The 14,148-nt window shown below is 34.1% G+C and overlaps 1 protein-coding gene across 4 annotated transcripts in view; it reads left to right on the forward strand.

The window, feature by feature from the left end:
• The window catches only part of LOC139941601 (uncharacterized), a 92,465-nt gene that overhangs the window by 39,091 nt on the left and 39,226 nt on the right, over nucleotides 1-14,148 (forward strand). For 3 of the 4 annotated variants that reach the window (XM_071938171.1, XM_071938173.1, XM_071938174.1), the window contains one exon: nucleotides 9,495-9,555. In XM_071938171.1, the coding sequence (XP_071794272.1) occupies nucleotides 9,495-9,555 (61 nt within the window). Of the gene's footprint in view, nucleotides 1-8,740; nucleotides 8,891-9,494; nucleotides 9,556-14,148 lie in introns of those variants that run through there. The other variant, XM_071938175.1, reaches the window with a different exon arrangement.

The raw sequence follows: 14,148 nt of genomic DNA on the forward strand, positions 1-14,148 counted from the left end.
AGAAAAAAAAAAAAAAAAGTTCACAGATTTACAAATAACTTACAGGGTTTACAGAAGGCAATGGTGAAAGGCTTCTCTTGAAATATTATTCCATGAAATGCTTTACTTTTTGAGAAAACAACAAAACAATATAAATTCTCGTTAACGAGAATTACAGATTTATTTTAAACACATGTCATGACACGGCAAAACGCGCGGAAACAAGGGTGGGTTTTTCTGTTGTTTCTCCCGACTCGGATGACAGATTGAGCCTAAATTTTCACAGGTTTCTTATTTGATATAGAAGTTGTGGTACACAAAGTGTGGGTCTTGAGGACAACACTGTTTACCGAAAGTGTCCAATGGCTTTAATGTCAAGTTTGTCATGCATTACTATACCCTCACAAAGTCACACTTTACTTCCTTGAATAAATAGTCCAAGTATTGTACACATTTTGGATGCATTTGAGTGCATTGTCTATTGGGCTGAAATATGAGTGAAATAGAAAAGACAGATTCCACCCAGTGATTTTGTTTGTAGTCGATCATTATTTTAATATCATAGTTTAAAATATACCTGTATCATATTATTATTTGTTTGCTCCTAAACATTGCGAATGACTCGATGTAGACACCAACCTTGTTGTCCACCATGACATGACCTCACCTTGTTTGGACGTGTTGGGATCAACAATTTGCAAAGCAACGCTGTCTAATAACTATCCATATTGGACTTCATGGATGTGTTTGACCATGGAGCCCTTCAAAATATTCCTGCAATTTAGACTTTCAGGTTTTGTAGCAGTAGGTCTTTTTTTTATTTTGTAAAAAGGGCCTAGCCTCTTTATGGACTATATTGCATGACTGTAAATTTGTCAAAATTTGGCACTTGATGTAAATTTGTTAGAGGGCAGAGTGATCGTGCATTTGCATCATCTACACACATTTGAAGCACACACTTGTATTTGAACCACAAAAGCACACCATACCTTATAGGGTTTGACTCTACTATGCTATAAGTGCTGAGTGGTATTAATGGCACGTTGCAAGGGACCTACATTGACTGGGATTGTTTTGTGACAGGGTCACAGTGCGAGATACATGTATTCGAATTCACATTAATGTTTTCAGTACTCTACATACAAATGTATTTTCAATTTACACAAGATTCATTGTTTTACCACTCATGAAATTTAGAGAGATGTTTTGCGCAACTGGCAAGTGTTCATGGTTCTTATTTTCACAGTATAGTTTACTTTATAAGTGATTTTTTATTAATGCAGTGGACACATTCATAATTTACGCTGTTGGAATTTACTCACCATACATTTGCAAATTTTACCTGGATACAGTTTGCAGTGTTTCACATGGCCCTTCCATGAGCCAAAAATGCTAGAACCATCCTTTGATCAATTTAGTTCCCACGGGTTCTTCACAGTTGGCTCTCCAATTTTAATTAATACTGATTGTTACTTTGATTGTCTTCGGTTTTATAACAGTGAGTACAGGAAATTATCAAGTATCTAATTACCTTTTGTATACTGATGTTTGGATCTACTGTTCAATGTGTGTGTTGCGCGGCAAGCACTGCATACACTTTAAGAGATGTTAAATAATTTGCACCGATCGAGGATAAAGAATATTAAGTTTGGGTTTACTCTACACCGACGTGTGTAAACACTGAGTTCTGTGTCGTGGGTTCGAATACCTCCCGAGTTGTGTAATGGTAAAACAAAAGTTATCTGCATAAAAAAAAGGTTTTATACCTCTCCAAGGGCGACACAATATACATGTACTTGGCGCGTGACCATAGAACACACAAGACGCAGGTAGTGATATTATTAGGTGTGCAATGTAGGTTTTTATCACCACTCCATTCTGCGAACCTGATTGGTGGATTAGCGCGTACTTGAAGATAATCATTAGTGACATGTTTGTTCCATGCATACATTGGAGGCGTGGCATTTTGGATTGGATTTGAGATTGTGTTTTCTTTACACACAAAGTCATCTCTCATTGCGAAAGACAATATTTAATTTTCTTTGGTTTACTTATAATAACAGGAATAATAAAAATAAAGACATTTGTGAAGCACTTTATGCAAAAGCCTCTATGCACATAAAATATACAATGAGTGAAAGATACAATTATAAGTAAGCAGATAACAAATGAGTTTTGAACAGAGACTTAAGACAGCGTAAAGAACTAGCCATAAAAATACCATAAAAGATGGAAGCGGCTCTAGTAGTTTAGAAATGACTGTTTAGATGATCGTAAAGTCTGAGAAGGGAAAACAATAATGGTGAACATGTTCAGGTAAATAAGCAGAAGAGCTTTGAAGGTTAACAAAAGAGTTTTAATAATTGAATATAAAAACCAGCATCAAATGGTCCGCTTTCCACGAAGAGATAGATGTACATTTTCTTAGAGGAACAAAGGATCTATTTTTATATTACTTTTTACCATGATGGACAGCGTGCTTAAAGCCATTGGACACTTTCGATAACAAGTATTGTCCAATGGCCCACACTTTATGTATCACAACTTAAATATAAAATAACAAACCTGTGGAAAGTTCACAGATTTACAAATATCTTACAGGGTTTACAGAAGGTAATGGTGAAACACTCTCTTGAAATATTATTCCATGAAATGCTTTACTTTTTGAGAAAACATTAATCAATTATCAATTCTCAATATCGAGAATAACAGATTTATTTTAAACACATGTCATGACACAACGAAAAAGGCAGAAAGAAGGGTGGGTTTTCCCATTATTTTCTCCCGACTCCGTTGACCGATTGAGCCTAAATTTTCACAGGTTTGTTATTTTATATACAAGTTGTGATACACGAAGTGTGGGCCTTAGGACAATTTTGTGCGGTTGCTTTAAACAAGCATATGAAATCTCAATCCAATAAATCTCCTGTCTGTGTTATAAATGTGTGAAGAAGAAAGCCTAGGTCTAAACCTGAGGCTATTGATCACACCCAAAACATCTCTTGGGTTTTGAAGGTTTGGTTCAGTGATAAGTTTTACAACTGTATACAGCGCAAATACTGTCATGGGTCTTCAGTCAGCCTGATTAATGAAGACATTGGTTGTCTGTAAACTTTTACTCTGCTTGAGCCCCAATTTTAGTTTTACAATTATGTTTACTTGCTTGAGCCCCCAAAAGCTACTTTACTTGTCTGTGCACTATACTCTGCTTGAGCCCCGATTGGGACTTAAGTTGACTGCAAGTTTTACAATTATGTTTACTTGCTTGAGCCCCAAAAAGCTACTTTATTTGTCTGTGCACTATACTCTGCTTGAGCCCCAATTGGGACTTAAGTTGACTGCAAGTTTTACAATATGTTTACTTGCTTGAGCCCCAAAAAGCTACTTTACTTGTCTGTGCACTATACTCTGCTTGAGCCCCAATTGGGACTTAAGTTGACTGCAAGTTTTACAATATGTTTACTTGCTTGAGCCCCAAAAAGCTTCTGTACTTGTCTGTGCACTATACTCTGCTTGAGCCCCGATTGGGACTTTAGTTGACTGCACTATGCCCTGCTTGAGCCCCAATATAGATTTCAGTTGTCCCTGCACTACTCTCTGCTTGAGCCACAATAGTGACTTTAGTTACCCAATATAACACATAAAAAAAACCACTCTGGCCTGAGCATAAAGGTCACTTGTTAAAAAGCTGTAGATTTGTCCATCTTCACCCTCCATTATATCCTATAACCCAAGCCTATTCCATCATTGGAAAGAAAATGATTGTATCTTTCACAAATATTTCTGTTTGAGTTTACAGAACACAGGGACTTGGGGAAACAAAGACCAAGAACTTGGTATTGTTTTTGCTGATTTAAATTATTTTTGAATAATATGAAAGAAAAGTCAATAAGTAAAACTTGTTATGTTCTGAAGAAAAATATTCCTGGTAATTTTTAAAATTGAATTTTATAGACACAAGGTTTCTGTTGTGTGAGAATGTATGTCAAACATTGTGGGAACCAGTGATTGTCAAAGAACTTTGGGCTGTGTAAAGGCTTAAATCACTTTTCTTACACCTGGGATAATGGTAACTCACTATTACATTTATCAGCCTTACTAAAAAAAAAAATTAAAAAAATTAAAGCATATTATATTTTGTCGGGTCAGTGCACCAACGAAGGTTCTAGCTCATATATTTGGTGAAATTGAGTAAGAGTATGCAAAAGGTGTTTTGTTTTTATGATCTATGTCTTCTTCATAATTCATATGTTCAATTCAAGTGGATTTGTCTTAAACAACCTGTGTTTGTCTAAAACATCCGCAAACATTAAAAAGTGATTTACCAAAATAAACAAAAGTGGAGTTACGCCCTTTTTGTATTGACCCAACAATTTCTGCATATCGTTACTTTTATTCACCTCATACACAGCATACACAGCATCGTATATAAAGCTGATTTGGATCAATTAAATCCTTTTCCTGCTGAACCTTTATTTTCAATATTTGAGGGAAAACTTAATTTGATTTTTGTCATTGGTTTGATTGTTAAGTGTTTTTACCACATTGGTCAATGAAGGGTTTAAATTTCGGACTCATTCATTTGGAATTTTTTTGTACACGATTTTAATGTACATGTAGTTTTTTTTTGTAATTGCCATGTTGTACGCTATACCATCCATTTTGTAATAAACAAACCCTTGCCCTTAATGCCGCTTAGATGAACATTTCATTAACTGCTTGATGTATGCACATGTATTGTGAAATTTTGCCTTTATAGTCAATATCCAGTATACCATGTATACAGGTTCCTGAGTCTTCATTGTTGCAATTTCCAATTGACCTACTCACTCACCATTGGTGGTTACGTGTACCCGTTTTTAGTTTCAATGTTGCTGCTCCCTGGTTTGAATTGATGGCGTACTTTAGCACAGTGATTCAGTTCTGTTAAAATGGTTTCTTTGTTCAGAGACCACCAGGCGCGTCCATTCCTCCTGGATGGGCCCGGTTGAACAGGACTTGTGCTCACTTTGTGCATTGCTACATGAACTGACAGTGACGTGAGGTTCATTTGTAACATGTTGATTCCTGGAGTATATAGTCTGGCCTTGACAGGAGCATCATCCAATAATATTCCCAAACCGCCTCATGGGAAGAGCCTATAATTCCACTTCCCTGTTGGATTACAGCGATTAATACTGCATTGACTTTAATATTGATGCTACAAACAGCGGAGTCAAGAGAAGATGCTCCTGTAAGTGTATCTAATTGTATTATGAAAGTACGTAACAATAATAGGTAGAAGGTATCACTGGCTGCTGAAACAGTATTAAAGACATTATCAGGTTGTTTTTAGATGCACCAGACACTATTGGTAATTAGTCAAAATAAAATCCTGTTGGTAGTATATAACATTGTGAGAAATGGCTCCCTCTGAAGTAACATAGTTTTTGAGAAAGAAGTAATTATAAAATATTCAATTGATTTCGAGACCTCAGAATCAGATTTCGAGGTCCCGAAATCAAGCATCTGAGCGCAAACAACTTTGTGTGAAAAGGTTTTTTTTTCTTCTTTCATTATTATCTCGCAACTTTGATGACCAAATTCAGTTCAAATTTTCACAGGTTTGTTATATTGTGCATATGTTGAGATACAATAAGTGAGAAGACTGGTCTTTGACAATTACCAACGGTGTCCAGGGTCTCTGAACAGGGTGTTATTGTTTGGATTCCTTTTGTTTGTAGTAGTTACAATGTACATGATATAGGTACCGTAGTCCAAAAGTATTTTTTATGGAATTATTATATTTTTATCCAACTTCAATGATAATACGTAATCAAATAATAATGTAATAATATTTTTTTTTTTTTTCACAAAAGCTACACCTGTATACATGTCTTTAATTCTTAGGCAAGTCATTTGTTTCAATGATTATTTCATTATTATGCTATGCCAGTTACATGTATTTGGGTAGATATGTATGTAGAAACGTTCTTCTAAAGCAAGATACGTGTGTAGTTGAACATTTTCTTTCAAGCATTGAGCTGCTTCTGTGTTCTTACATGGACATACTTAGAAAGCATCTTTCTTGTTGTTGCTTATACATGTAGCTGTAAATGTTCTTTGGAAGATATGGGCAACCTTGTCTTAAAACAAGATAGTTGGAAACGTCTTCCAAGCATTGAGCAAGCTTTCATGTTATTACAAGTCCATATACATGTACATGAATTTGGTGAAGTTCATTCTGATATATTTTGTTTATAAAAACATTGGTAGTTGTGCTGGTACTTATTTCGTTTGACATATTTGTGTAGATAATTTCTTCATGAATATTAATAAAGTGGGCATCATCCAATAGAATCCAAACTAGCTCTTACGAATGCCATATAATTTGACATTCCTGGTGGGCTACAACGATTAGGCCTATATTTCCTTATGATACTACATAGAGTGGAGTCAATCTGAGATAATGGCGTAAGTATACTTATCATATAATGACAATTTGTACAGTTACATGATCAGGTAGTGCTACAGGCATTATCACTCTATTGAAACAGTAGGAAAGACAAGATTATGTTTTAAGCTTTTGTAATTTTGTTTTTATTTTATTTGCTGTTTTTATTCTGTTTGATTACCTTATACTCATTTCTTTTTTCAAGGGTTGTGGGCTTCTAGGTTTTTGTTTGTAATATTTTTATGTGAAAATTATTGAAAATTTATTGAATATGACTATCAAAATAAAAACTGTTTCTGTTTTATTTTAAACTGCATGGGTTTTTCAACCTTGTGTGTGGCTATCAACAATGTTTTTTTTTAAATTGTTATATATAAACAAGAATGACAAAATTTACTTGGCACAGTAGTCTACTATAAAAAAAACTAGGAAACTCATATCATGTTAACAAGTATTAAAAACAAGTTATTGAAAGACTACCACTTTCCACACATGGCAGAGTAGTATATTAACTCTGTGGGAGTACTACACGATTCAGGGTTTTGGATGTTCAAATAAAAGCCTTGCTTTCTACCAACTGAATACAGATCATGTGTAGTTGGCCTGATAACAATCTACAAGGTTAATATGCCATTTTTTGTTCCTTCAACTGTGTTATCCTCTATTAATATAAAGAAAACCATTTTGCTCTTTTGATTCTATATATCAATAACTATTGAGGTGTCGTGTTAGTCTGCTGTCTCTGTATGCTCAACATCTGGTAAACTGTTTTCTGTGATTGCCGTTTGGGAGCTCATTGTGTTTGACATGACGCCTGGTGTGAAATGGCACCCAACAATGCCTCTTCATGTATATATATAGACCTACAATGTAGAGCAGGTGGTTCTAACACTCTCATCATAAAATTATGTTTGTGATAATTAATATCACTTGGATTATCATAAAGTTATTATTTCAGTTTGTGATACTTAATATCACATGGATTGTCATAAAGTTGTTATTTTAGTTAGGCCTAATTACTTCATGTTGTTTATTGGTGTTTGCATGGAGATGTGCGGTCAAAGGCAAATTATGAGACATTGTACTTGGTGTTGATAAATAGCTGTCGGTTCATGTACATGTACATTGTAGGTATAACAGTTCCTTACAAAGCCAATAATAAACAGATCTGATATTTATACCAAAGTTATGATTAAAGGGAAATTGTTGGCTAAAATAACTAACACATTTATTTGATTACTTTAATTCTTTGTACTACAATTTACGAGCAAAGGCTGTCAATGGAAAGGCAAAGTAAAAAACCAGATGTACCCTCCCAGATCTTGCTCATTTAAAAGAGTAAAAATTATGTATGTACATGGTAACAATTTTGTTGACAACAATTCTGATTTATTCAGTTAAATAGAGATGTTTGTGGTATATTGAGCTTTTGAGAACTACTTAACATGCTTAATAGGGTCAAATCATGTGTACCATCTGTCACGTTGGTTGGTGAGCCATTGGTTGGTGAGCCGTTTGCTGGCTGCAGTAAAGGAACCAAGGTGCACCTGTCATGTTAGCAATTTTTCCAAAGGTTGTATTTTTTGTTTAGAACCTGAAACCACCTAAAATGTTTGTCAACATGTGGATGGACATGCAGGCTTATTAACTAAACATATTTTTAAGCACTCTCAAATAGAAAAAGGGTTATGAAGAAGTAGCCTGCATTTTCTGCCAGTTTGTTTAATAAAACGATAGAAAAAAAAAAATAATTTGGGGCGATTTTGTCATCAGGTACTAAAAAAAAAGTTCCATCCATTGTCAAAACTGCTAATATGATGGTAGAAAAGTTTTACACTGTCAGCAGATAATTCGAAATAGTATAATTATATGATATTGATATGATAATTTACATGTATATTATTTTATATATTTTTATCATGGTTATCAATGATGGAAAAAAGATTGTCACGGATCTAGGTGGATTAGAAGTAAACAGTTTGTAGGTCTGGAATAAAGACAAGAGGTCACATACATGTAGGTTAAATGCGAAAAGTTTTATTTGTATCCGATTTTTTAGTTCACAGAGCAGCAGCAGGTTGATATGGAATAAAACAGGCTAGAACTTGTCATAATTGCTGGGGTTTTTTTTCCGTTGACAAGTTGACATATGACTGCAATTGCTTTGCCTAGCTCATTTTCTTTTTGTCATTAATTTCATTTGTATGGTTGTGCTGTCCAACCAATCAGGGCTGGTCCTCTTTTGCTCACTCCTCTTCAAATATTTGATTTGTTTCTGTAAAGCGTGTTGGTCTGTTGATACCATTGCATTTAGTGTCCATGCTGTCACACCAGTATGACGTCTGTGTAGTAACCATTGTACAGTACTAGCTGTACATATACACACTAAGCATGTTATGTGCGTCTAGCGGGCTGCATGAAACTGAAATAGGAAAATTACAGCATGTCTTCAAGACTTTCTTTATTGCGTAAAATCAAGTGAGTGGGTTCTTCAATATCATCCATTCTTCATCATCTGGTGTGCTATATCTGGCTCATATAAGCCACTGCTGCAAAAACTGTTTGGAATATTTTAAAATCTTGTAATTTGTTCAACAATTTATTTAATTTTTTATATATATTTGTTTGTACCGAGTTGGGTAATTTCATGGTTTCTCAAAATACATAACCACATTAGCTGCATTGTTTCTGAATTATTATGACTTGGTATTTTTTAACTAAGATTGGAGCATATAAAATTTTTTTAAAAAGCAAATGTGTGGTTAATTTGGTTTAAAGGCCATTATTTTAATAACTGGAAATGCCCAAGTTCATGAATGTGTTCAGAGTAATCCATTTGTTGTAGATTCGTAGAGTGTTCCATTTGTTAGTATTTTTTGCTAGTATTTGTGATCTCTTCACAGGTTTCCTGAGAAACTAATTTCAGTTTGAATTTAGTAAATAAGTAATTATTGTTTTTTTTATAATATCTTAATCATTCCTCTCTCTGGATTGAACTCACATTTTGTAATGCTCTTAAACTAAACTGTATTTTCTTAGCTTTTCATTCTCGTCTGGTTTCTGTCTCCAATTTCCCTGTCAGGTCAAAGAGGTTAGGCACATCTGTTTCCAAGGCCTTCAGTGATGCTCTTTCCAAACTTGAAGTAAGTCTTTCTAAACATACATTACTAATAAACATACATAACTTTACATAAATAGATATGTTAAATTTGCATCGGTACCCGCTACTAAAATATAGAATTTGAACTTCCTGTAGCTACTAGGCAATCTTGGTAGTCTAGTTGGTATTCTATAATTGCAAAGGTCGTGGGTTCGAATCCAGCCCAAGTAGAATGCCTGATTTTTTTTCCACAAAACTCTGGAAGTACTGAGTATTTATGACAGGTAAAACCAAAATGATACATAAATGTTTCTATAGAAAAGTGGAGTATACATTGCATACTTTGAAATACACTATGAATGAGAGTTTCAACCTAACGTGACTTTGTGATATACATGAAATCACGGCAAAATTATTTCTTTTCTTTATAATTAATTTTATGTGTTTTAAACACAAACAAAAACATCTACAAACCTTGCGTTCTTTCAAGGCAATGGGATGGACAAGGTGGCCCAAACAGTATTTCTGAAACATTCACTATTTCTACATTTTATGGTTGCCATATCACTTTGAAACAAGAAAACAGTCTTGTTGAAAGGTTAGCTTTTTCTGTTTGGCAGCTGTTGTTTTTTGAACGAAAACATCTCCCCACTAACAGAGTAAATCTCTACTTTATTGTATGTTAACTGGCACAATGCTTGAAGGACTAAACAAAACATTCACACGCCTCACCCTTAATAACAAAAAGGGGTTATAACTGACACGGATTTGATGCAGGTTTTTCAAAATAAAGAAATAACAGAAATGTTTTGCAGAAATGGAACGTCCCTCTTACATTATAAGGACAAAATTTATTTTAAAGATCTGTGATAATTTGGCAATGCTTAACATATTTTAACCATTCATTTTTGTAAACACAAAAACGTGTATATTGGTCCATATTTTTGTATCGTGGAGGAAACTTTTTAAGCCATGTTTTTAGATAAAATTGGTGAAAATGAAAATCTGGGAAAGCACAAAATAAAAATAAACTTTTACATCCATTTTCACACTCGTGAATTCTGGAACCTTTAAAAACAGCTAGTTTGAAGCAGTTTTTTTTCCTGTAACAACATAGTATTTAAGGTAGACTGTGAAAGCCTTGAAGCAAAATTAAGTCTGTGGGACCAAATTGTTCTAAAATGTACATGTATGCGCGAGACTTGCATGGTTTGTCTTTGTCTACCAATGATCACTGGTCTTTGTGCTGGATATTCAATCGTAGAACATGTCGCTGGAAATATAATTTAGCGTGTATGTAATTCAAATAATTCTGGAAAGAGGTTTATGTATGTTACGATGCCTGCTGCTATCCATTGTGGTTTTACATGTTTTTATAGGTTTTGCTTATGTGGGAGGCATTGTAATGTCATTTTTACAAGTTGTTTACGTATGTAAGAGATATGACCAGTAATATTGCATGCAGAATTTATGACACTTGAATAAGTCAAACAATTTTTATGAGAAGACATTCGTTGGTGCTTTATGCAGGATACTTTTTTACTGGTACAAGTGATAACATAAAAACTAAAATAAAATATTCAAGTTCAAACAGTTTGGAAAAAAAAAACAGTTATAAAACATTTTAAATAAGTATGTTGAAAACTGAGATGATGTTATAATATCTCGATTTCAACTTGTTTATTTAAAACAAGCCTTAGGTAATCATTTTATGTAAAACCTTACTGCAAAAGTATTTCGTAAACACCTTTCGGTATTAAGTAACAATTTGAGGATATTCGAACTCAAGGCAGAAACCTTTCTGTTAAATCTGTGTAACTTTTAAACCAAGCAAGACTCAAAGTGTTCTTCATTTGTTTGTGTTTGTTGAACAGCACAGCACCCGTTTGAGAGTTTTGTTTGTGTGACACTAACAGTGAGCACTTATTGTTTCTGTTTAAGACTTTCTAAGTGTTCCTACAACAACAATAACACCTACATGTATCCTTTTTAGAACCAACCCAACTCATTTAGATATAATTGTTACATGGTGTTACCGCAAACCTTTCTATAACATATCCTTTTGATTAATTTTTTGGGGTCTGGTGGGTTTTTTTTTTTTTCAGTGTTTGTGCATTATCGCCAAAAACTATCAATTGTATTCTCTTTTTTGTTGATCTGGTTTTTAGTTTTAAGTGGCAACACCTCTTTTATAGTTTTTATTCTTCTATGTCTAAAAGGTAATTACTCTTGAAAAGAATCATGATCAGATTTATCTCACAATTTAAGAAAACTTAAAACATTGATGATACAGAAATCAGATACTGACTGCCCTAATTAACAATAATTATGCAAATCGATCAAATTGCACTCCCAGATTAATTATTTGAATCTTGTTTTTAACTGATCAATGCAAACAGGTGTTTAGAATCAGCCATTACAGATTAACGGATGTGAAATTATTGAGTAAATGTATGTAGGATCCTGTTACTGTGGGCACACTTTCTGTGGACATACTTTTCCCCAGTTGTTAACTCTCCCATGACATGTTTTGTACAACCTTTGTAAAGTGTCCACACAGAATATGAATTCACACAATACCAATTTATACCAACAGTGGCATCACTAACAGCAAACCACAATACTCAATAGCAACCATGTTGCTATTGGATATTGTGTTGTTTGGTGTCATCATTGTTTTCATGTGGACATGGTGGAAGATGAAATAGAATACTTTCACTTGTGAGATCATAATATAAGAACGCATAGTCACAGATTGCCCATCACAAAGTGCTACATCAGATCATGCTTAATCAAATCAAAAGACATTCACTGTCTAGGGTCCAAGGCCAAGCCCACAATAAAGCTAGAGCTTGCATGGTGTATTGTACAAAATGTATATTACTACATGTAGCTTCTTAATTCTTCACACAATGAACACTGAGTAGTTTTCTGCTAATCTGATTGGTTCCTGCAAAACAAAACTGCAGCAAGTCACACAATTGCTTCACACTCTGACACTACGCGGAAACCAGTCATTTGTTGCTTACATATCGACTCACCTTGGACCAATTCCTTACATGGAGAGCTTCCCTTAAACAACAAAATTTCCAAAACAGTGACAAGATGTTGCTTTTGTTGTCAGCCAAATACTGCAGATTGTATTTTCATTGTTACAGGTTCCCTAGCACCTCTTTCATTTTGAGCCCACACATGACAAGTTAAACTGAAATCAAAATTAGAATCATTTCTAAATGATTCTAACTTTGATTTCAATTTTTTAAAAATTGTTTGAATCCTAAATACAAATAAATACATCAAAACTAACCTGAGAAAATTTAATATCGAAAGGGCTTTTTTTGAGATATTGCCAAAAATATAACATTTATTTCCATCCTAAAAAGTACGTAAAAGAATGCAGAAGACAATAATCAGTACTTCTGACCAAGTAAGTTTTTATTTCCATAATTTTAGCAGTGGTTACTGAAAGTAAACCTTCCCTTCTGTAAAAGCAGTTACCTTACCCTCCAGTTTGATTGTAATATCGGCTCAGAAAATGAAGCAGGCAAAGAGCAGGACTTTTACTGCTGTTCATCCTTGGATTGTTCAGTTCTTTCTCTCTGTTGTCATTGTGGATTATAATTGAATTATCCTTGCTTTGAGTACATCAGGTACATCAGTGATTGTAGGTTATAATTGAGTTTGAGTGGAAGACTACAAATAAAGAGAGGACTGCTCATTGCATTAAGGTCAAATATTCCATGACTGCAATTTAGCTTTCATCTTCAGCAAAGTTGAGAAAAATATCACAGAATAATGTGTACTGAACGGTTTAGGAAATGTACATGTGTATTAAGGTTTGTTTGCATACAATGTACAATGTACAAGTCATCCGCATGTGATTTGCTGATAATCAAAGGTCAAAAAAAGGATGTCAGATAACATGTGGAATTTTTTTTATCGAAAATGATAAAAATTGTTTTACCTTTTTAAGATGAAATTGATAATATAATTGACACTGCTAACAAATCCAATTTTTGAAAACATGAATCAATTTACAGTAAACCAACTTCTACATGAGCCAACTAGTACGCACACCAGTTTGGGCACACCCAAGTCATGCGCACATCAAGTCATACTCGTTCCATTTCATTTCATTTTATTTGTCAGCAAAGATGAAAAAACACATACAAAAAAAATTCTCATCAAAGATTTACAAAAACAAGCGCTACAATAGTTTAAAGAAAAATACAAAAATGTTAAATACACGTACAAGCAAAGTACTGAGGAACCTGGCCTGGCCGCCGGCAGATACATCTATACGTAGGAAACAACCTCCAGTGGGGGCGGTACACAAAACACTAGAAACAAAACAAAAGACAAGAACCCTGGCACTAAGGAAAGCCAATAGTGACAGAAAGTCACTTTCAAAGTGGCTGACATTTTTGGTTTCCCATAACAATGAGCCTGTTTGCAGGTACATTGTTTTATCTCTATGAAGAAATGTTTCAGGGGAAAATCATTTCATGGAAGTGAAACACTGAGAAAAACCTTTTTTGGGATTCAATGAAAACACTTCTTTAAACTGATTGATTTGGTTAGTTAATTGAAAGAAAATGGAACTTGTCAATATTCAATGAAACAAAATTCTACACAG

This window comes from Asterias amurensis, chromosome 9, assembly GCF_032118995.1.
Source record: "Asterias amurensis chromosome 9, ASM3211899v1".
Taxonomy (NCBI): domain Eukaryota; kingdom Metazoa; phylum Echinodermata; class Asteroidea; order Forcipulatida; family Asteriidae; genus Asterias; species Asterias amurensis.